We start from the raw sequence: 22,532 nt of genomic DNA, 5'->3' as shown, positions 1-22,532 counted from the left end.
GAGTCTCCTAAGCCTACGAGAGCAAAGTCCTGTCTCTGTGTCTGCCCTGTTTGCTCTAAAGGACGATTCATGACATACTGCCTGACGACTCGAGAAAAATAATGCATACACATAGCTAGAACTGATAAAATGTAAGCTAGTATACATGGGTGAGAAAAGTAAACCAAAATTAAATATCAGGTGTGTCTGTCTACGTTATCAGATAATTAGAATATGGTGTAAAACAAATCTATAAAATCTACCAATATTTAATTTTCGTACCGGAACTTTACTGATATCTCTTGGTACGGTACTGTAGCACATGTATAAGGTACGGTACTGTACCACATGTATAAGGTACCGTTATAATACATTCCAGTCATCTGATCGAAAAATCTCAAGCCACCTCTTCGAACCTACAAAGACATTCACTCCGTTTTAACCACTAGACTTTATTGAGAAAGATGCATAGGATGAAAATTAAAGTAAACAAAATATACGCTGAAAGTCGGTCCTGACACCTCGAGGACTATACTGTCAAAACAGAAGAGAGAGAAAAACACACAATGATAACCCGGAGAATATATATACTGCATCCACAGCCGATAGACCAGTGAGCAAATAGCTGCTCTTTAGCCGTGGCATGTGAACTCGATATCATTCCGGCAAAAGTTTGACGATTTTATTCAACTAGGGGCAAACACTCAGCAAAATGGATTAAAACTGTCAGAATAATCACTCTGGCTAGTAACCAAGGGTTCTGTGTTTTATTCCAGGCAATATACAACGATTTCATCAAGATAAAAGAACAGCTAACTCTGCCAAAGTATTATAACGCCTTCATTTGGATGGCGTAGTATTATCTCCAGGAATTTTGACTCAACCAAGGATGGACTTCTTAGGGAAGGGTTAATGAAGGCTACAGCTAAGACCTCCAGATCGAATAATCTCCCCTGAATAAATGTATACCGGTACTCCTACATGATGCCCCTGGGTTGGAAGTTATAAATGCTTCGTTGTGATAACTTTTCTAAAATCAAACCGCCACCAGACTATTTCATTCTGTCGCAAGGTGATGTCTTTTAGTTGAGGGGCTAATGGTTATATCAAACCCCTCCTGTACGAAAAGTCTCCCGATCTGATCAATATCGTCTGAAGGTAGCAAGAATAAAGAAAAAAAAAATAGCTTGCGGAGACTAAGAACGCATACAGCCGGGTACGCCAAGCGATAACTCAGATATTGCGTATACGCGGTACGATACAAGAAAGATAGGAGAGTGTAACAAAACATGGGAACAAAATTTATCAAGCCGACGGGATAACTCTGCAAGCCCCATGGCAAGAGGGGAAATGCATGTACGTTATAAATATCTGAAAGGAAAAACACATAGCCTGTCTCGGTAAAGTGGTGTAGGCTATAATACGCATAAACATACGAGTGAATAATGGTGTGAGAACATTAGTTTAAGCTGACTCAGAGATAAAGTCGCGTAGAGAGAAAACACGGAGGACTTTGTAAATATGGCATTATAAGATAAAACTATTCATCCTAGGACATTTCTCGCTTTCTAATAAACCGCATACAAGAGACGCATAAATAAAAGATCAAACACCTTAATAAGAGATGATTCGAGATAAAACTGCCTAAAGAAAATATCGCTGAGGACTTTGTAAATATGCTGGGATGACTATATTAATTTTGTGTGATAAGCTTAAGGAATATATTGGGTTGACGGATGATAACAGAACAATGGTGACCCTGATCTTTATTATGAGAGAGAGAGAGAGAGAGAGAGAGAGAGAGAGAGAGAGAGAGAGAGAGAGAGAGCTGAATGAAAATGAAAAAAAGGACAATGTGTGTGTGTGTGTGTGTGTGTGTGTGTGTGTGTGTGTGTGTGTGTGTGTGTGTGTGTGTGTGTGTGTGTGTGTGTGTGTGTGCAAACCCATGTAAAGGTACTGGCGGTCAACATGAAATAAAACCCAAGATAATCCTTAATCACATAATGCTAATACCATGTTTACTGAACAATTAAACCTAGTGTAACCGGCTGCATGTTTATCGTAATCCTTGTTTAAGTAATCTATCTAACTACCAACTATCTATGTTTATTACCAGACGCCTAATCCCACAGTGTATTCGGGGTAGTTGCGGCAAAACACCCCAAGCCTTTGAGCAGTACTGATTGTGGCACTGGTGGCGTCGTAGTGCCTTTCCCTCAGTGATTTATTATGTATATTACACCTTAACAGTCTCTTGTTTGCTATTCAGATAATTTTAATATAGATATAATGTAAATCAATAACATAAAAGGGCGCAGACAGGGTTTTGTTACAGGGGGCTAGGCTGAATTTTCGGTGTCATTATTTTTGAGGTACGGCTGGTTAGAAATTACTATAACAGTATCCAGATTAATTAACATATATCTAGTACTAAACAGCAAAGGAAACAACCCAGAAAAAAACATTAATACTTCAAGGACTACATGACAATATAATAAAGGACTAAATGATTACCTTCCCATTATTATTATTATTATTTTTTTTTTTTTTTTTTTTACGTGAGAGCCTCGGCCCTTCTTCCCTTAGCTGCGCCCATGATGGCCTACAAAACAAGAAGTTACTAAGATGTAATGTGTAGAATCAGTCACCAAGGAATGGGGTTACGAAATCTCTAAAGTCACTTACAATACGATTCAAATACACCTCTAAGAGAAGTTCTGAGAGGGGATCTTAACTCCATACTCTAATAAATAAGTCTCTATTAAACAATAAAAATAAGTCTCCAATTAAACGTTATCACACATCATTCTCTCTGGCCGTAATATTTCACTTCACTACTTCACTGCGAGGAAGTATTTGATGTAGCTATATTTCATTTTATTCACATGACCAGACGATTTCGCTCAACACATGAACCTCTCGTATAGCAAAGGGGTCAGTGAAGGCCGCATTTAATCTCTCCGTTTCGAAAAATCTCCCCTAACGTGAATGGAAGCGTACAGTGATAGAGAGGTGGAAAAACGTTATCGGATTGGAGGGATTAACCATCTATCTATCTATCTATCTATCTATCTATCTATAATTGAGCCGAGTTGTTTTTGTTTGTCTGTCCTTCAAACAAGTCCAAACCATGGGCCAGAGACCCCCAGACCCATATATTCGTATATTCTGAATCAGGGTGACCCAAGGATGGTTTTAAGGGGGGAAGGTCAAAATTCAGATCTGGTAATTTAAGGTCACCAGTAGACTGTTCGCCTTTTTGGCCTGGGCAACGCCGGGTACCCCTGCAGCCCAATTTTTGGCATGGAGACTCACATGACCTCTACTTCAGAAATAGGCTATGTGAGGCTGACTTCAGAGGTCATTTAAGGTCACCGGTAATACACTCTTGAACAACTCGGCCCAGCCGCCCAATTTTTGGCATGGAGACTCACATGACTTCCAGTCTGGACATAGGCTATGTGAGGTTGACCTACGTCATTTGAGGTCACCGGTCAGAGGTCATTTGAGGTCACCGGTAATTGTCAACATGTGCTCACAAATACTGTGCGTTAGTCTGCGAAAGCTGAAACAGAAAGTCCCTGGACCTCTTATAATCCCTCTTCAAAAGTATAAGAGGTACATGTCTTTCTGGAGCAGAAAGCTCGAACTTGAACAAACAGCATTAGAAAGTTCGCGTTTTTGGCCTGATCAACGCCGGGTACCCCTGCTAGTTACAAGAGATACGTCTCCATACAGTTTATTAATACCAGAAATATTTTGATTTGATCGTATAAATTCACGTCACTGCGATGGCGCATTTCATATTTTCTTGCTACCTCCTGTGCTGAATGGGTTAATGGACATGTATCTATCTATTGCCAGACTCCATAATCCCGTAAGGGGTGGCCATTTGACTTCGTTATTTGTTTTACGGGGAGGGGCACTAACCCTCTACCAACCCACTTGTTGACACGTAGGGAGCACGTATGGTTTGGTTATATGGTTACCACCCAGCGTTTTAAATGGTTTCTTGGCTTACAGGAAACCATTTGGCTTGTCACTTAATGTAAAGCCACCTGTAAAGGGAAGAAAAACAATAAGAAGTGACAGGAAAGTTGGGAGAAATAGGATGAGAGGAGGGCAGGCACAGATAAAGAATGATAAAGGCTGAGGAAGAAGTAGGCAGCACTACATCAAGTGAGTGGATGATGGTCGCCACCACCTACCACTACATGCATCTAATCCCGCCTTTTCGAACAAGTCTCGTCCATCCATCCATCCATCAGCAAATCCTACATTGCCCCATGAGAAGCGCAGGAGCCCGGGGCTAGGCAAGTTGGTCCTGACATTTAAGATGAGAGTGACCAGCCTCACTCATCCCTGAGTGGCATTACATGAGCACTAACCCCAACCACTCCTTGGATATAAACCTTCAATGGCTCAATCCGATTGGAGCACCGTAATTACCCACTAAACCACCAGGCGCCATAATTTGGTTATATGGTTACCACCCAACGTAGTAAATGGTTTCCTGGTGTACAGGAAACCATTTGGCTTGTCACTCAGTGTACTGTAGAGTCACCCATAGGCAGAAGGAAGAGGAAAGAATGAAGGAAAGACAAAAGGGGGAGTGTAAAGTCACCCGTAGGCAGAAGGACGAGGAAAGACTGAGGGAAAGACAGAAGAGGAAGGAAGGAATGGAGGGAGGAGAGGCAAGGGCAGACACCCGACAGCAGCACTACATCGAGTGAGTGGATGGTCGGCGCCCCCACCTACCACAACAATCGTCTGTTTAAACGGCCCTTCAAAAGTTTACCAACTCCCCATCTAACTTCACGTCTTTGCTCTGAATGTGTTCCTTACCATAATATTTGTAAACGTGTTTTAAATATTCCCTCAAAATTACTAACTCATCTCACTACTCACGCGCTTTTATGTTGCGTGTCATAATATTTGCTTAAGTGATGTAAATAATCACTGATAAGACCACTGACCCCTCTTTAGGCTTCTCTTTACTTTTTACATGTGTTCCTTGCTACATTATTAGTGTTCGCGATATAAAGAATCCTTCATAGACCATTAATTCCTATTCAAACTTTACTTCTTCATGCTTATACGCACGTTCCTTTCAGTAGCCTACTGTCTGTGTAAGAGCTGTAAATAATTATTCGTATTATTAACTCCCCTTCTAATTTCGCCTCGTTATATTCCTTGTCATATTGTAAGTACAATCGACGTAAATAATACTTCATAAGACCATTCATGTCCCGATAATGAATAGGGGGATTACCGGAAGCCCCTCGGGTACGATACATCAGCTATAGATCGCTAATTAAATGAAGCCCTGCAGGCAGACTTTACTGATTGGCAGAATGTACAGGGGAAGACCGGGAGTAAGGTGGCAGGATACTGAATTGCATACAGCGGGGTAAAATAATAATAATAATAGTAATAATAATAATAATAATAATAAGCCAAAAGAATCGTATTCTATATGGCTTTGGAAATTTCGTAACACCCCTTCCTTAGCGACTTATTCTGCAGATTACAGCTCAATATCCTATACTTTATTAATGAAGTAAAAGATGCTGATATCAAAATTATGTAAATAAAATAATATTATGACCTGGTACAATGCGGAAGATAGGTCGCTGAGGGTGTTACGATACGGCCTAATATTTTTCACCTCCTGTACTTCAAGCTTTCGTTCGGTGGTTGATGCCCCTGTGATGGGAAAGGCTTGGATGCGTCAGGAGAGAAGTCCCACGTAGCCTACAGTCTAATCCACTGAATGGTATGAGTTACCAGCTAATCGCACACACAAGCGAAAGGCGATTGAGACGCCACATCCTTAGTACAACAAAAGGCGAGGAAGATAAGGGAGCTTCCACCCCTCCGACATGCCCTTATTAGTTACCCCTCACAACATACAAATGGTAAGTTCTTTCTACCCCAGGGTTACACTATGATTAAACCATCTAATGTATTTACTGTCCATAATACCTTAAAATTCAATCGATAAAGGCTTTTGAATTTCTTTTTTCCTAGTTCAAGGCTACTTAGTGTCATTAATCCTTTCGAGTGGTATTACCCTACGGTGACTTCAATTACTTGGTATTTGCCCTGGTGTTTGTCGTCATTAAAACTCTAGCGTTTCCATCTCTGAAAGGTAATATTATACGGGCATGCAACTGGTCTGATAAGTAAACGAAATTTTAGGTGTTTTTGAGCGTCTGTTCTAAATCAACTAAAATTCTTAGCCTCCTTCAGCTAGGTTGTTGGCCAAGTGTAGTTAGATGGGAGAATCGATTTGATTTGTAGCGAAAGTGACTCCAAACCATTGAATTTACGCAGCCATGATTTTGTACTTTAGTTGTGGGAATGGCCCATCTCCATCACGAAAAAACAACCTGAATATAGTAACCAAGGAGATTTGTTCCTACTTAATTACTATGCCTCGTCTAATTCCATGCAACCACGACTTATTCACGTTGTGGGAGTGGCACAGTTCCGTCGCGTAGACGCAAATCGACTGGAGTAACAGTTACGTGTGCAAATAGCAAATTACATGAGATTCCACTGATCTTACCGTGTCTGAGAACGAGTATGAGAAGAGACAGTAACATCCTCATCACGCACGAGACCCACATGGTCAGCCGGACGCTCAAAATGTTGCAGCAAGTGTTCATCGCAGTACTGGACACTTGTTGACGCTTTAGTTTTGACCATCGCTACACCCCATCGTGTCACTAACACTTGCAGACTCTGACCGGTGATACAGCGCACCAGCTTCACCTTTATCTTCAGTTAATAAAGTCTCACACAACATACGGAGACTCCAGAGAACACGTCACAACTATAACCACTGATGGGAAGCTGACCAGCAACGGGTTGTACTCCACCTCTTCCTACGGCCTGAGCGCGACTGGCGACTGGAATGGGTATGTGGGCTGGGCCGTGGCCCGTGGAGAGTCTGGGGACTGACAAGTCTTGATTCATAAACAATCAATTCCTATGTGTAAATATGATTTGTTTTTATATGAATTACAAGGAAAGGATAGTGCAGAATCTTCCCAGGTCTCGAGTTATTCATGCGGAAGCAAATAAAAGGTGCGACAAGGAAACTGTCGTAAATGTTCGAGAATCCAGCCCACCGCGAGGCAGTTGCAGAGCAGTAGACCATGTATCCTTCTAAACCAAAACATAAGAAGTAAATGACCTTTCCATAAATGCCCAGTATTGATGACATTTTTTGACACCTAGTCGATATGTTAATTTCTCTATACCACACGATCGACGACTAAATGTTAGGAAACTGTGACATGGTAAAGGTTACGAGTTAAAATTTCCTACGGCTGGCAGCAATAGGAGGCTTGGTTGCCATGGGAACGGACGCGTGCTGCAGGTCTATATTTAAAAACTATATTAAAGTTACGTTATCAATGAGATGGTTTGCCTACCTTATATATGTACAGTATATTTTTTTTCAATTAGACAGCTGCCAAGAACTTCACAGCCAAATCACAGTGAGCTGCAAAGTAAAAAAAGAAAAAAAAAAATCTCAGTACCTGTGGAGACTTGTTGATACGAACAATTGTTTAAGATCCATGATATATACGGACCCCGACAGGTGCTGTTAACGACGCATGTTCTCTATTCCCTCGGATTAATACCTGGTACCGACGAGTTTTTATGGCTGCGTGAAATATATTGTTTATTAATGTGTAAGAGGATGTTAGGGATGGGAAACATGCTGGAATGACAATGTATTAGCATATGAATATTAATGTTGGCCAATCTATCTATCTACCTATCTACTGTACCTGTATCTATCCATCTATCTATCTACCTATCTATCTATATACAGTATATTTAGTCGTACCAGTGAAGTGCAGTTTTGTTATGCAGAATCACGCTGCTTTATATATATATATATATATATATATATATATATATATATATATATATATATATATATATATATATATATATGAGGAGCGAGATTCTGCATAACAAAGCTGTGCTCCTTACTGGTGCTACTACTACAGTACTACTATTGCGACTACTAAATAATAATAATAATAATAATAATAATAATAATGATAATAATAATAATAATAATAATATCTAATGCTAGATGCAGAGCTGCAAAGTTCACTCAAACCTTTCGATCACAAATTCATCTAAACTCTCTTCCTCACACGAACCTCCACCTCTTTCTCGCTCTTCCTCTTCCCCTTCCCCATCAAAACAGCGTGGTACTCACACCCAAAAAAGTATCGTTACACTTTCTGCGCGATACAAACTGACACCACGAATGAAACGTTTGATAACAGCCTTCCTCCAACCCTACCGAGACAGCTGGACTGTTCAGTCTGGAACTCATCGGACCCCCTGCAATGTTTTGTGTGTGTGTGTGTGTGTGTGTACAAGGCACATGGGGGTACCCCGGAAATTAGGTACTGGCTTCGTCGCGTGGGTGATAAAATATTGTGGGGGGATCGAACCTTTTGACCCCCACCCCTGCACAATATTTATCTATTCATTTATTAAACTGTCTGTCTACCTGCCTATCTACGTAGGGGTCGAACTTACTGCTCTGCGAAGTATGTCTACCAATATTTAATTTATTTGCCTTTCTATATCTACCTATCTATGGCTATGTAGTCCATCTATCTGTGTGTGTGGGAGTCAAACTTACTGCTCTGCACGGTATGACTATTGTATGTACGTACGTATGTATGTACATGTGTATATATGTGTGTGGGATCAAAATTACTTTCCTTTTCTCAATATCAACCTAGTTATATCCCTCTGCATGTCTGTCTACCTATCATTGCTTCTACCCATCTGTCGTCTTTTCCTTCCTCCAGTCCCCACAAACACATACACTCTTGGCCCTTTCCGATAATATATCTGTATAAACGTTTTCTTCAAACGTTTTTGTTTAGATTGACTTTATTTATTTATTTATTTTTTTTGAGAAGTAAATTTCATATGAAAGTGATTCATACGAATCAGTGTAAACGGTCAATTGTCCTAATTAACTCACTTTCGCTCACAAACGTTCCCCCAGACGGAGGGAAAAAAATCGTATCATTTAACTCGAACAATATGGTTAAACGTATTGCTAATAACGAATTCCTTCACGACATTGACGTGTAATGCATATCGCTCAAGTATCCACCAGACTAAATTTATTCAAAATAGGAAGGATCTCTAGTAGTGATGGGATTAATGAAGGCTGCTACTCAGCTCGAAATGCCAAACCCAAGTTGAATGAAGTCGTCTGCAAGCATCAACAATAATGGGAAAAATGCGTCATCGAATCAGCTGTAGTTACTAGGCTCATCTGACTTTCTGCAGTCCACTATCGTCCTTCTGAGGGATAAGAAGGTCGTTGAGGAACTCTTGTATAACCAGGCAGTTGAGCCACCGACCGTATCGATGCCATCGCTTTTAGGTGCCCCTCTGCAGCACCCGACCCTCTCCAGTTAACTGAGATCCCTGATCATCATCCTAGAAGTAGGATTTCCCTCAGCTGAACAAAAATTGCTTACGTATATCTCCAAAAAAAAAAAAAAAAAAAAAAAGTTACCATAGAATCAGATTAACAGTAACATTTGCATATTTACAAGAACTGGTTTGGGCTTGTCTGTTCTCGAACGTAAAATCCCAACCTAAACATATAACACGGCCGTGCGACATGTTCGTAAAACAACGTAGAAAGTGTAAAAATGCTCGAGGTCCATGGTTGAAGCTGCTGGCCGTGACACACTGAAAACCTTACCTTCCAGGTGTAGTATTCTTGAACATATTTACTATTGATTCCCAATCGTAATTTTAAACTTGTATTTACAGCACGAGCTGGAGATATTGGAAGATTGTGCACTCTCTTTCCCTTGTTCTTCCTGCAGAAAACACATACAATTCCAATCATAGCTTTTCTCTCCACTATAAATTGTTCTTTGTAGGAGGGAAAGGAGGAATGAGGGGGACTAGAACTAGACTTTCCTTTCCTTACCCATCCTGGAAAAAAAAAAAAAAATGGTTACGATACAGAATTAATCATAAGTTAAGCATCTCGCAGTCCAGCCCATGCAATCACTATACGCTTTCTTATTTTAAGTAATTTTCATAAGAAATTAGGTAAATTTTCGGAACTATACCCAACAAACTGCCTCTGAAATAAAGCATTCGTCGGTGAGCGGGATTTCCAAACATAGATTCGGTAATGGACACATATTTATATCTATGAATGGACACAACCCCCACTCACTGAGCTGAGTGAGCTCTCCCACTCCTTATCTACATTATCTACATAGTGATAAAAAGTGCATTTGTGACGGTTGTATATAGAAGAAATTGTTTAAAATTACGTAAACTAAATGACCAACACATTAATTTCATTCCCCGTTAGCTGGATGTTATTTCGTAATAATACCAGTAATTCTTTATTATTAATTTAGTTATCTGAAAAGCTAAGAAATTGCTTTAGTTATAGCATTCAAAGGATTTGAAGCGGATTGAAGTTGCGCATATGAAAACGGACGCGCCCTCTTGAAAAGTAAATACTGAGGTCTCGAGGTATCAGGAAGTACATAAACACTTAAAAGAATGTGGATATAACATGTCCTGATGAACTGACAAGGATGGTGCTATACCTTTCACGTTTAGGAACCGAGGAGAAATTTTATCTTCATGCTGAGAAAGATCGGGTAAGGACATCAAAATTATTTGGTTGGTTGGCTTGAAAAGTAGCCTTAGTTTAAACTGTTTCTATTTATATTCGCCAGTGAAATTTGTATAATATTGTTCATTACAGAGCCTGTTGTCTACCTTTTTTTTTTTTTTTTAATCTGTAATGTGCTTTGCATGCACCCCCTCCCCCTTTTTTTGTTGTTGTGGCACTCGCAAAGTTCCATGCATAAGCAGGTCATTTAGTACTCACTTTGTTATTAATTTGGTAAAGTTACACTATTTGAAGCAGTAGAAGCACCTTACAAAATCAATTTTTAATCTTCCTTATAGTCTGTTATATTTTTCTGATTTTTTCTGGGATAGTAAATACATGTTTCTTGCACAATTTATTTCCCCCGTTGTTTTTAGCTATGTTTTGCTGTCAGCTCGTTTGATTTGTCAAACGTAATGGTGGAGGGGGTAGAAGGGACTGTCCTAACCCCAGTCTTTTGAAATAAGCCTTTGCCTTACCCTTGATTATGATATTTCAAAAGTTTGTCACCTCTGGTAAATTGCCACAGGATTGGAAGAGATCCATTATCATTCTCTTCCAATCCTTGTAGCCTAACCTCTGTCTGCTGTAAAACTCTGGAGAGATTTATTACAGAGGCATTGTACAACAAGCTACCTCAATACCAGTGGAATGCTGTCAAATGAGCAGTATGGATTCAGACAGGGCAGAACAGTTGATAACCAGTTGTTACTTGTGTACAGTATAATGATGCTACAGTGTGGTTGGATGCTGGGTACGTTGTGGATGTTGTCCTGTTTGACTTTAGCAAAGCCTTTTGACATTGTCAACCATTCGGTACTCACTGACAATCTGAGTATGCTCGAGGTCAGTGGTTCCTTGCTGACATGGATCTCTGACTTCATGTCTGGCTGCACCATGCAAGTGTTTGTGTCCGGCTGTACCAGTTCCTCAAGGAATCTTCTCAGTGGTGCCCCCCAGGGACCTGTTCTAGGCCCCTTGTTCTTTCTGGTATATATATAAACTTTCTACCCAAATATATACACCCCAAATGCAAATTCTTTGCTGACAACATGAAGATTTACCTCAAGCTGCATCAAAACATCAGTTCCTCATTAGCTGTAGATATAAGTACATGCCAGAAGGACATAGATACTGTGTGGTATACAAGGTCGCTGACTCTTGGGGTTTACGTTTCAGTCTCGACAAGTGCACTGTATTGCAATGTCAGAGAGGTCCAGTAGATTGGAACTCCATTGCTGCACTTCAGCATTATCACATGAACAACGCCAGTCCAGGGCTCTTGCTAACTGCCGATGGTTGTGAGCCACTTGGCTCCTAAGGTTTCAGATTTACGAGCCAAATAAATTCTTAGTAGCCAAATATTTGTAAACGATACGCTCGGCAACATTCGTCAGTCTATTTTTAAACTCACAGTTGCGACAAGGAAAGACCTAATAATCGATCACAATGTGCATCTTTGTTCATTCAAGTGAGATTTACCGTACTGTACTTATTTTGTAGTTTACTGGGTTTTGAAGTGGATGCATTTTCTCCTCGCCCAAAGGCGACTTGCATGTAAAATTTATTCGTCGAAGGGAAAAAATTACTCGCATTTGCGAGCTGTGACTCGCCAAACAAGAGCCCTGCAGTCTCTCTGTAAAAACTACACACACAGACTTGGGTATCTTGGTTGACAGTTCTTTGAAATTTCACCTGCACTGCTACCATAAAAAAAGCAACAGGCCTGGCAAATAATATATTGATATCCACCCCCAGTCATGACCGAGATTTTATGTTGACTCTTTTCAGATCTCACATCAGACCTTTCCTGGAGTTTGGCTCCACTGTATGGAATACAGGCTACCACGGTGACCTGAGGTTCCTGGAGTCTGTACAGTGCAGATGGACTATGCATATCAGTGGCCTGTCTGAAATCAGTTATGCTGACTGTCTGAAAAACCTGGACCTGTGTTCTGTAAAAGGGAGATTGATCAGGGCTGACCTTATTAAATGCTGGAAAATCTTTCAGCACCGCCTGAACTTTTTTCTCTTCCTTCATTAGCTTACACTTAGGGCCAAGCCCTGCACATCATCCGAGTGTAGACGCAGGTTTTTCAGCATTATCAGATGTATAGACCTCTGAAATTCCTTGCCATGTAATGTCGTTAGTGCAGACTCAGTTTTATCATTTAAAAAGTCCCTCCACTCACAACTAGGTCACATCATGTTTGATTATTTTGAACAACTACGATTCATAATTCGAAGTCCTTCTAGCAGTGTAACTACCCTGTATATGACACAAAACTCAGCCCCTACTGAGTTGTCTATTCTGGTGATGATGTGTATAGGAAATGGGGCTGGCATGCCAACAGGTATGGGCAACCCTAATACATGAAAAGCAGATTCCTACTGGGCCATACTGTTAAATTGTAATTGGGTAGCCAACTAGGTGAGTAAACCAGGTGAGTAAGTGTTCAATTAAACCTAACCTAACCAAGTGTAACTATACCTAATGATTTATTCTAACCTAACCTAACCTAGCATCCAGTTGGGAAACAAAATCCACCTTTCATTATGTTGAGGAAGATTCTTTAATTACGCCATCAGCAAACAACCATAGTTACGACTTAAGTAACGTGATGATAAAAACAGTAAGAAATCTTTTAGCAGGAAAAGGTAATATACCACCTTGAAAATACAGTAGTCAGAAATATACAGGAAACAAACTGGAAGAATATGAGAATGGATTTGGTATGGTCCTTCTACTACTTCAAATAAAGTGTACCTTTACCTTGAATTTACTCTTTCTTGCATCTTGTAGAATTGTCATGAGTGACCTTAGTGGTTGTGGTTTTAAACTGGAATTACCAGTATGGTTATAATTTTCCAGCTTAGGAGTGTGTTTTGCAGTGACATTATGAAGTTAACTTAAAGGTTTAGTTTAAGCAGCATAGATGCCTTACCAGTTAATTTCTTTGTGATTATGTTCAGTATTTTCTTATTATTGTTCTATCTATCTGTCTGTTGCCAGATGCCTTAATCCCGTAAGGGGCGGCCACAAACAAATCACCTCCATGTTGTCCTGTCCCCTGCCATTTCACTGCCCTTATTAGTTTTATGATGGTAAATTATTGTTTTCTGTTGATTTTGTTTTCCAGTTTGATGAATGTTATGGTATTATTGCAGTTTCAGTCATGCCCTTGCTTAGGCTAGTTAGGTTAGTTAAGTCAGGTTATCTGTTAGGGTAGTTACTTTGATCAGTTAGGTTAGTTTAATGAAATTAATTTAGTTGGGTAAGGTTAGAAATAAAATCAGAATAACCCTGACTCTCCAAAAATGCAAATTTACTGTTAATTTGTATTGATTTTCCTGACTCTTCAAAAATGCAAATTTACTGTTAATTTGTATTGATTTTGTTTTCCTGTTGTTTTTATCCATGTTCATTCCAGTTTCCAAACATGTGCTTGTTTTTCAAGTGCAATGGTGTATGGTAGGCCTGCTAAAACCTACACTGATCTACCCTGATGTATTGTTACTAGGTGTACCTTATATAAGTCAGTACCCTCGCGTCCAGTACGTGTTTGTCCAGTACTATTCTCGTCTAGTACGGTCGGCAAAAAAAAAAAAAAAAAAAAATCATTACCGTTGTATGGATTTCTCGGGCTAGTACGGATCGGCCGTGCAAAATGGGCCAAATCCAAAGAGTTCTTCTTTCGTACTGATGTGCTGCATCCAGTACTATTACCCATCCGGGCACGGGAAAATGGCAGACACCGAGGAACATTTCCCTAGTACTGCCTCTCCAGCCCAGTATGCCTTCCTCGTGACTCGTGTTGTGTGCCAGTCACATTGCAGTATTGCGCTTCCCCCTGATGAAGACGACGATGTCAGTGTGTGACTATGAAGGATTTATGAGGGAGGTTGAGGCAGAGGCCTCCTCAGGATCCTGAAGGCCCTACTTCAGGGGGTCATTAGGACCTCCTACAGCCTTGGATACCCCTCCCTCTTCCCCTGCAAGTCCATCACCACTCACCTTAAAGGCTGGTAAAATCTTAGTTGTGTCAAAATGTAGTTAAGTTGAATTCAGGGGGGACCTTTTCAAGGCTTGTCTGACATTATTCATTTTTCCCATATGGTCTGTTGTGTGTTCAGTACAGATTTAGGCCAGTACGGCAACACTGTCAGACAAAAGTACCGTCCTGGACACGAGGGTACTGTATAATTTAGCCTTACCTAATCTGACGACCTAAAGTAAGCTAGTTTAATCCAACTCCAAATATTAACCCACTCTAATGAAGCTTAACTTAACCTAACCAGAAATCACCTATCCAAACCCAGTCCAGTCAAAGCTCGTTTCATTTTTGAAGGCTCCAACTTACTTGCATGCGTTGGCCTTGGTCACCTAGTAGTGGCTCTTCATGCTTCTTGATTTCTGGCAGCTTCCCTATTCAGTCCCTTATCCCTGAGGTCACACTCAGTGACTTCATCCCAGGTCTTTTTTGGTCTGCCTTTTGCAGCCCTAACCGCAACATTAACACTTCTCATTTTTAGCCTCCAGTTATCATCCCCCATCCTCTCCACATGCCCCAATCATCTCAGTCTACCTCTCCTCATCACAACATCAGTACACTCCAGTCCCATCCTACCCCTCAGCTCTTCCATTGTAATCCTAGCCCCCCTAGACCTCACACTCAGGGATGCACTGCACATCCACCTAATCTTTGTCATTTCTGTGTGTTTGACCCTCCGAATATCCTCTTCCTTTACTGCCCAGATCTCATTACCATACAGCATTACTCTCCTAACACATATTGCATACAAAGATACCTTAGCATGGAGGGAGAGCCCTCTCAGTGTCAGGAGAGGCAAACCTAGCCAACATTAACTTAAACTAACCCATTGAAATGCAGAAGTAAATGAATTTGCCCAGATCTGAGTTAGTTTTAGTGTCTGCCATTACACCAGAGAAAGAAACGTGTTGGGAAAGCAAAATGGGTAGATACAACAGACAACGAATCTCTCCACAATGCTGCCATTTATCTCAGCAAAGATAACCAGAAAAATGTAGAAAACAAACTGTAGGAATAGGAAGTGAATTAATGGTCGTTCTGCTGCTTCACCTAATCTGTACATTTATTGTTATGAGTTGTAACCAGCTGATACAGTAAGACCTCGATATAACGGACTTCAATAGACCAGAATTTGCTTTTATCGGAATCGAGGAGCTACCGGACTAAATTCCTATATATCGGAGAAAGTCTGATAAAGCCAGAAGCAGTCCGGATTGCCTGACCACTTAAGCTATGTTCACCACAATAAGGTAAATAAAAGACATGTCTATCAGTGTACAGTACTGTACAGTATTATTATATACAGTATATTATACCATTTGATTAATGTAGTGAAGGTATAAAACAGTACAGTACTGTAGTGGTAGTGAAAACAGTTTAAAATCCATTGGTGTGATCTAGACTAATGTCTGATATATCAGAAAAAGTCCATGTTAGCAGGGGGAAGTCCGGATGTCGCTTTTATTGGAATTTCGCTTTTTGCGGGATGGCTCGGGGCCCCAATTAGTTTGTAATAGTGAGGTTGTACCGTACTCTATTTCAAGGCTATTTTTACGAGAATTCAGATGTGACAATCTTAATAACTGGGAAAAGTAACAGTTATGATATTACTTAGGCACCACCATGCAGTCCTTTCATATTTTCTATGGACATTTAATGTTCAGAAGATTATTTTTGTCATGTTTCATAAAGTCTTATAGATACCATTTTCTTTTTTTTTTTCTTTTTCTAAATTTTAAAAACATTTTTAGATGTGAGAGTAGTAGTATTGTTATTAGTTGTAGTGGTGGTGGTGGTGGTGGTGGTGGTGATAAAGTGACCCTGGTCTGTCTGACCAAGCAGACCCACCAACTGGAGACAAACAATTGCCCCTGCCGGGCCATCTCGTTCAGTGAACTGATGTTCTCTTCTGGTCGACAGCACTTCGCCATGATGAAGACCGTGGAAGGGAATAAAGATTTGTTTCCTGGAGTAAAGGAAGAGGGTATTCATAGGCTCAAATGTACAGAAATGAAAATGATTAGATGGATGCATATTGCATCCTTGAATTTGAGGCCTGGGAAGGCTAGGATTGCGAATGAAGAGTTGAGAGGAAGGATGGGACTAGAGTGTGTTGGTGTTGTGATGAGGAGGGGTAGATTGAGATGGTGTGGGCATGTTGAGAGGATGGAGGATGATAGTTGGATGGGGAAGATGAGAAATGCCAACATCTGGGGTAGGGTTGTGAGAGGCAGACCAAAAATGACCTGGACAAGGTCATACAGTGTGACCTCAGGGATAAGGGACTGAATAGGGAGGCTGCCAAAGACTGAGTATCATAATGAGCTGCCATTGATGACCAAGGCCAGCACATGCAAGCATGTTGGAGCCGTTATAAATGATAAGATTGATATGATATGAAACTGACGAGAAATTTGCACAGTTTTAGGGCACATAAGTACTGCGAACAGTAGCTAGTTAATTTGAATTAATGCATTACAGTAACTGTAACAGTACTAAATCATTAGCTAGTCTTATTTTCAGATCATATGAACTGTTCATATGTTATTACAGCAGAAGCAGGCATATTATTCATATCAGCTGTCTCTTTCAGTTCTTAATAGGTCGCAATGAGTCATGTGATATCACCTTCACTAGCGTACATATCTCTCGTCAACACTGTGAGATCCAGCGCCTTCCCCCCAACGGCACTCTTATCATCAGAAACTTGAAGGTAAGTCTGCTTTTCCAGAGGCGCTCAAATTTGTGCAGTATCCAATTTTTTTTTTTTTTTGTCCCAGAAATGCTGTAAATTGATTTTCTGGCATTTGTAGCAGCCGTGGCTCAGTGGGTTAGAGTGCTCCGCTCTGACGGAAGGGTCAGAGGATCGAATACACCCAAGGGTCACTGGTAGACATCAGGAAGGGCATCTGGTCATAAAATGCTACACACTCCAATCCAAAAGTCCTCTACTCAGGGGCAACGCCTTAGCGCTTCGGGGATACCTGGCGTAAAACCAATTTACTGTATTTTTTTTTTTTTTTTTTTTTTATTCAGAAGAAGAAAAAAAAATGTGTCGTGTCCAGCGTTTTTCCTTTCGGGGTGTATGAGCCTGAGGCAAGTTTTGATTTAAAGTAAGCTCCAAGATTTTGATAGGATTTTTCAGGACTAAACTGAATCTCCTAATGGTTTAGAGCCTGGGGCTGCAGTGACATTTATTGTGGGTTTGGTATTTATCTTGGTGTTACATTACTGGTCTGTGTTGGTGACTGTGTTATTACCATTAGGAATTCTTACTGCAAGTATTAATTGTCTTGCTTGAGTAAGTTTTGACAGTGATTGACTAGATATTGTTACCCTTATTACACTTTATTTTGTCATTATCATTTTTATAATTACAGTATTGTTATTTTATTATGTAGAAATTACACTGTACTAGCTATGAGGTGCTACCCAAAAGTTCCCTAAATTTGGAAGCAAGGTGGAAACTGCTTGTCATAAGGTATTAAGGTATGTCAATGCTAGGTGGCAGTGCACGCACCCTTTGGTTGTTAATGTGTCAAATGGCATTGTGCAGGGAGGACGTGCTCACTGCACGTGTGTTTTTTTTTTTTTATTGTTGTGTTTGGGTTAGTTTGCAAATTTTGTGATCTCAAAAATGGAGTATGTGAAAGAGCAGTGTGTGTGCATCAGGTTTTGTGTGAAACTCAGGAAGAATGTGGCAGAAATTCATAAGATGTTAAAACAAGCATTTGGTGACAGTGCTTTGGGGGTTACATGAACGTATGACTGGTTTAAGCGATTTAAAAATGGACAAATGTCAACAGATGATGATGCACATTCTTGTCACCCTTCCACCAGTTCATCTCCTAATGATGTGGCCAAAGTTCATGCAACCAGCCTAAAGTCCATGTTTGTGACATTGTTAGCCTGTCGTATGAAACTAGCCAACACATATTGTCTGGCGACCTTGACATGAAATGAATCGCAGCAAATGCAGCATTACATGGAGCTCAAGGAAGTGGCCAGAAATGACCCAGACTTTCTCTCAGGTGTCATTACTGGTGATGAAAACTTGGTTTATGTGTATGAACCGGAATCCAAACAACAATCATCGCAGTGGAAGAGCCCAGCATCGGCCTGACCAGTGAAGGGATGTCAGGTCAAGAGCAATGTGAAATCAATGCTTATCACGTTCTTCAACATGGAGGTCATTGTTCTTAGGGAATTCATTCCCCAAGGATAGAATGTCAACGCAAAGCTCTACTGTGACGTTTTGAGATGGCTCTGGGAGGACAAGTGAGTGCTTCACCATGACAATGCACCCGCACACACAGCCCTTGTTGTTCAGCAGTTTTTGGCATAAAAATACACGCTGGTTGGCCCCCACCACCCATATTCATTAGAGTTGGCCCCCAGTGATTTTTCCTCTTTCCAAAAATGAAAATTTAGGTAAAAGGACTAAGATTTGACACCATTGAGGAGATCCAGGAAGAATCGCAGAAGGTCCTGAACAGGCTGATGCTCAAGGACCTCCAGAATGCATTCTGATTGTGGGAGAAGCACTGGGATCGATGTCTGCATGCCCAAGGAGACTACTTTGAAGGGGATGGTGGTGAGTAGGACTTGACATAAGTTTTTTCTTCTTTAGTCAAATTTTGGGAACTTTTGAGTAGCACCATGTACATAATGTATGGATTTGGAGGTGTTTGATAGTGTCTCAGAGTGATAATAAAATGAGTTATGGGAAAGCTCTGTGTTTATGAATGAAGTTGTACAATCGGACACCTATATCTATGAGAGTGAGTGTAGGATTAAGCAAATGATTCTCAGCCAATGTTGGGATGCATCAGAATGTCATACTGAGTGCAATGTAATTCATCCAGCATTTGCTGCATTGTCAAGATATTTTAGAAGTGCGCTTTCTTGGGAGCTTTTCTATGCTAGAGTAATGGTTAGTTTTAAGTGTTGAAAGCATGCAGGAGGCCAAAGGAAGTGATAGAGAGATGGAAAGGAAACAGAGAGACTGGAAGTTATTACTGTACTGATAAAACAGAGGTCATGGTTAGTAGTTGTGACAGAAGTCATGTGGAACAAAGTATGTGGCCTTTTGCTGTGTAAAAAGGGATTGGAAAGAATTCTATTCCACGCATAACTAATAATAAAGTGGATCCACATGGGATGCAGTGGTGTTAGAGGTAGTCTGCAGGTTATGAGATACTTTCAGTGTGCTTTATATGTGGGTGTTTGGGCTGTAAATGAGAGAATGGAAATTGTTATTTAGAGTGAATGTGTGGAGTTGTGTTACCTGGAAGACATCCTAGGTCTTCAACAGTGCCTTTCTGGTTACCTTGTCGTCTGCCTTTTTCAGATCCATAAATACTGTGTATATCTTACAGTCCTTTTAACAAGAATATCTCGACAATCTGTCTCATTGCAAATACCTGTATTTGAGCCGCACATTCCCTGCCACTCTTTAAGCCACCTTGTTTGTTGCTTACCAGGCTTCCTGATGCATTCTTTAACCATTTATTATTGTTATCATTATTATTATTTTTATCATTATCGTCATTCATCATCATCATCCGGACCTCCTTTCCAACCCTAGGGCAGTGTGAGGAGTAGCACCGTCCAGACAGCCCAAGTTTGCCCAGTCCAATGGGCTACGCTTCCATTCACTCATTATTCAAGCCCCCAGAATCCTGGCTGTATCTGATACACCAAAACTTTCACCACCTTCTGTAGTTTTACATAAATGTGTCCAATAGTCAGTCTGAACGTTGTCTTGTGAGAAGGAGGTGCCAAATCCCTGATCATGCACTTAGTCTCACAACATTCATCCAACCAGCTCAGTCTCTTGTCAGTCCCCTAGCCTCACTGACTTCCATACCTCTCTTCCTCACAAACTCATCCTCCATATTCCTCCACCTTCTCCTTGGCCTGCCTTGCCTCCTCTCTCCTTCAGATTTGCTCAGATATACTTTTCTCACCATTCTATTGTTATCCATTCTCTCCACATGACCATACCACCTCAGTACACTCTCTTCGATTCTGTTGTCCACGGACTTCCTCACTCGGGGTCTTTCACGAATCACATAATTTCATATCCTAGCCACTCTCTGTACTCAGCATACATTCCTCAGCAGTTCAATCTCCACTGCTCTCACTCATAATTTTCATTTTCATGCCACATCATAGTCTCACACCCATATGTTAACGTTGGCACTAACACTCCATTATGTAAGCCTCGTGCATCTGCAACACTCAAGCCTCTTTGTTTCTTATCAAGGCCTTCATAGCATCAGCTACTTTCCTTCCTTGTGTCACTTTACATTCCACTTCTTTTGCACATTTTCTAGCACTGTACCCAGGTATTTGAACTCTCTCATCAGTTCCAGTCTCTCTCCATTCACTGTAACATTACACTGGGAGTCACCTTCTCTCTCGATTACCATCACTTTACTTTTTCCTACATTTACTCTCAAGGCTCTATGCTCACAGACATCAGCAAATCTCAGCACTATTGTACCAAGTTCTTGTCCAGTACTTGCAAGTGGCACTGCATCATCAGTATACAACAAATTTGAGATATTCCATCCATCACCATTCATTACCAACACCATCCCCCTCCCCATTACTCATGTTTTTCTCTCTCTCATCACCCAATCCATATATATATTGAACAACTGTGGGGACGTCACACAGCCCTTGTCGCACGCACACATTGATTGTGAACCATTCACTTAGATGCCCAGTTACCCTTACACATGCCTCATTACCATCATGAATACTCTTGACGTCACCTAGTAGTGTACCATCTACACAGTACATGTGCAGATCCTTCCACAATCCATCTCTCTCTACTTCCTTGTATGCTTTTTCCAGATCCATAAATGCCATAAACACCATATAGTCCTCACCAGCCTTCTCCACTATCTGTCTCACTGGAAATATTTGATCCACACATCCTTTGCCCCTCCTAAAGCTGCCCTATTCATCACACGGTAGGACGTCTGATATCTCTCTTACTTTCTGCATAATATTTCTTCCATATACCTTCTCTACAACACTCAGTAGACTTATGCCACAATAATTCTGCACTCACTTTGCTCACCTTTTTATTATTTTTTTTGTACAGGGATACAGTCACAACCTTTTTCCACTCTGCTGGCACAGTTTCACTCAACCGTGCCTTCTTACATATCTCCAACAAGCACTTCATTCCGGTCTCTCCATTACACTTAGTCATCTCTGCATATTCCCCATCAACCCCAGCTGCTATCTGCTTCACAGCATTCTTCACTTGTGCGAGTGTCATGGCAGTGCATTCCATCTCTATACACCCCCCAAACCAATCATGGTAACAGTTGCTTTGCTCTCTCCATTCCCATTCATCAGGCTTTCAATATATTCTTTCCATCTGGTCCTTACTTCATCCCCATGGTTTAAAAATCTACCACTTACAGTCTTCACATTTTCACATTTCCTGCCACTGTCACTTCTACATTTCTGCACCTCTTTCTAGAATAACTTCCTATTTTCAGAGTAATTGGCATTCATTTTTCTTCCTAGATCATCACTTGCCTTCTTCTTTTTCCTCGTCACTAGTCTCTTTACGTGCTTCTTGCCCTCAGTATATTCAGTTCTTATTTCAAGTGAACCCTTGTCCTGTAACCACTCTAGCCACTTTTTCCTCTTTTCCTCCACTGCTCTCATAACCTTTTCATCCAACCATGCCACACCTTTCTTCTTTGTTGTTACTTTTGCCACATCACTCACCGCTTTAGCATTCATAACTAAGCAGTCCT

General features: G+C 40.7%; 2 protein-coding genes across 2 annotated transcripts in view; one reads left to right on the top strand and one right to left on the bottom strand.

Annotated features, from left to right (window-relative positions):
• Positions 1-6,690, bottom strand: part of LOC145412462 (uncharacterized) — a 36,871-nt gene extending 30,181 nt beyond the window's left edge. Inside the window, exon 1 of the mRNA XM_080282347.1 lies at positions 6,610-6,690. Coding sequence (XP_080138473.1) covers positions 6,610-6,690 — 81 coding nt within the window. The remainder of the gene's footprint in view (positions 1-6,609) is intronic.
• A 3,862-nt stretch (positions 6,691-10,552) lies between these two features.
• The window catches only part of LOC145412461 (uncharacterized), a 30,529-nt gene continuing 18,549 nt past the window's right edge, over positions 10,553-22,532 (top strand). Inside the window, exons 1-2 of the mRNA XM_080282345.1 lie at positions 10,553-10,679; positions 17,339-17,458. Of these exons, the coding sequence (XP_080138471.1) occupies positions 10,614-10,679; positions 17,339-17,458 (186 nt within the window). The 5' untranslated portion in view covers positions 10,553-10,613. The remainder of the gene's footprint in view (positions 10,680-17,338; positions 17,459-22,532) is intronic.

Source organism: Coenobita brevimanus, chromosome 93 (genome assembly GCF_032717465.1).
Source record: "Coenobita brevimanus isolate Jiangsu-jjx chromosome 93, ASM3271746v2, whole genome shotgun sequence".
NCBI lineage: Eukaryota > Metazoa > Arthropoda > Malacostraca > Decapoda > Coenobitidae > Coenobita > Coenobita brevimanus.
This window is presented reverse-complemented; position numbering and strand designations above follow the sequence as displayed.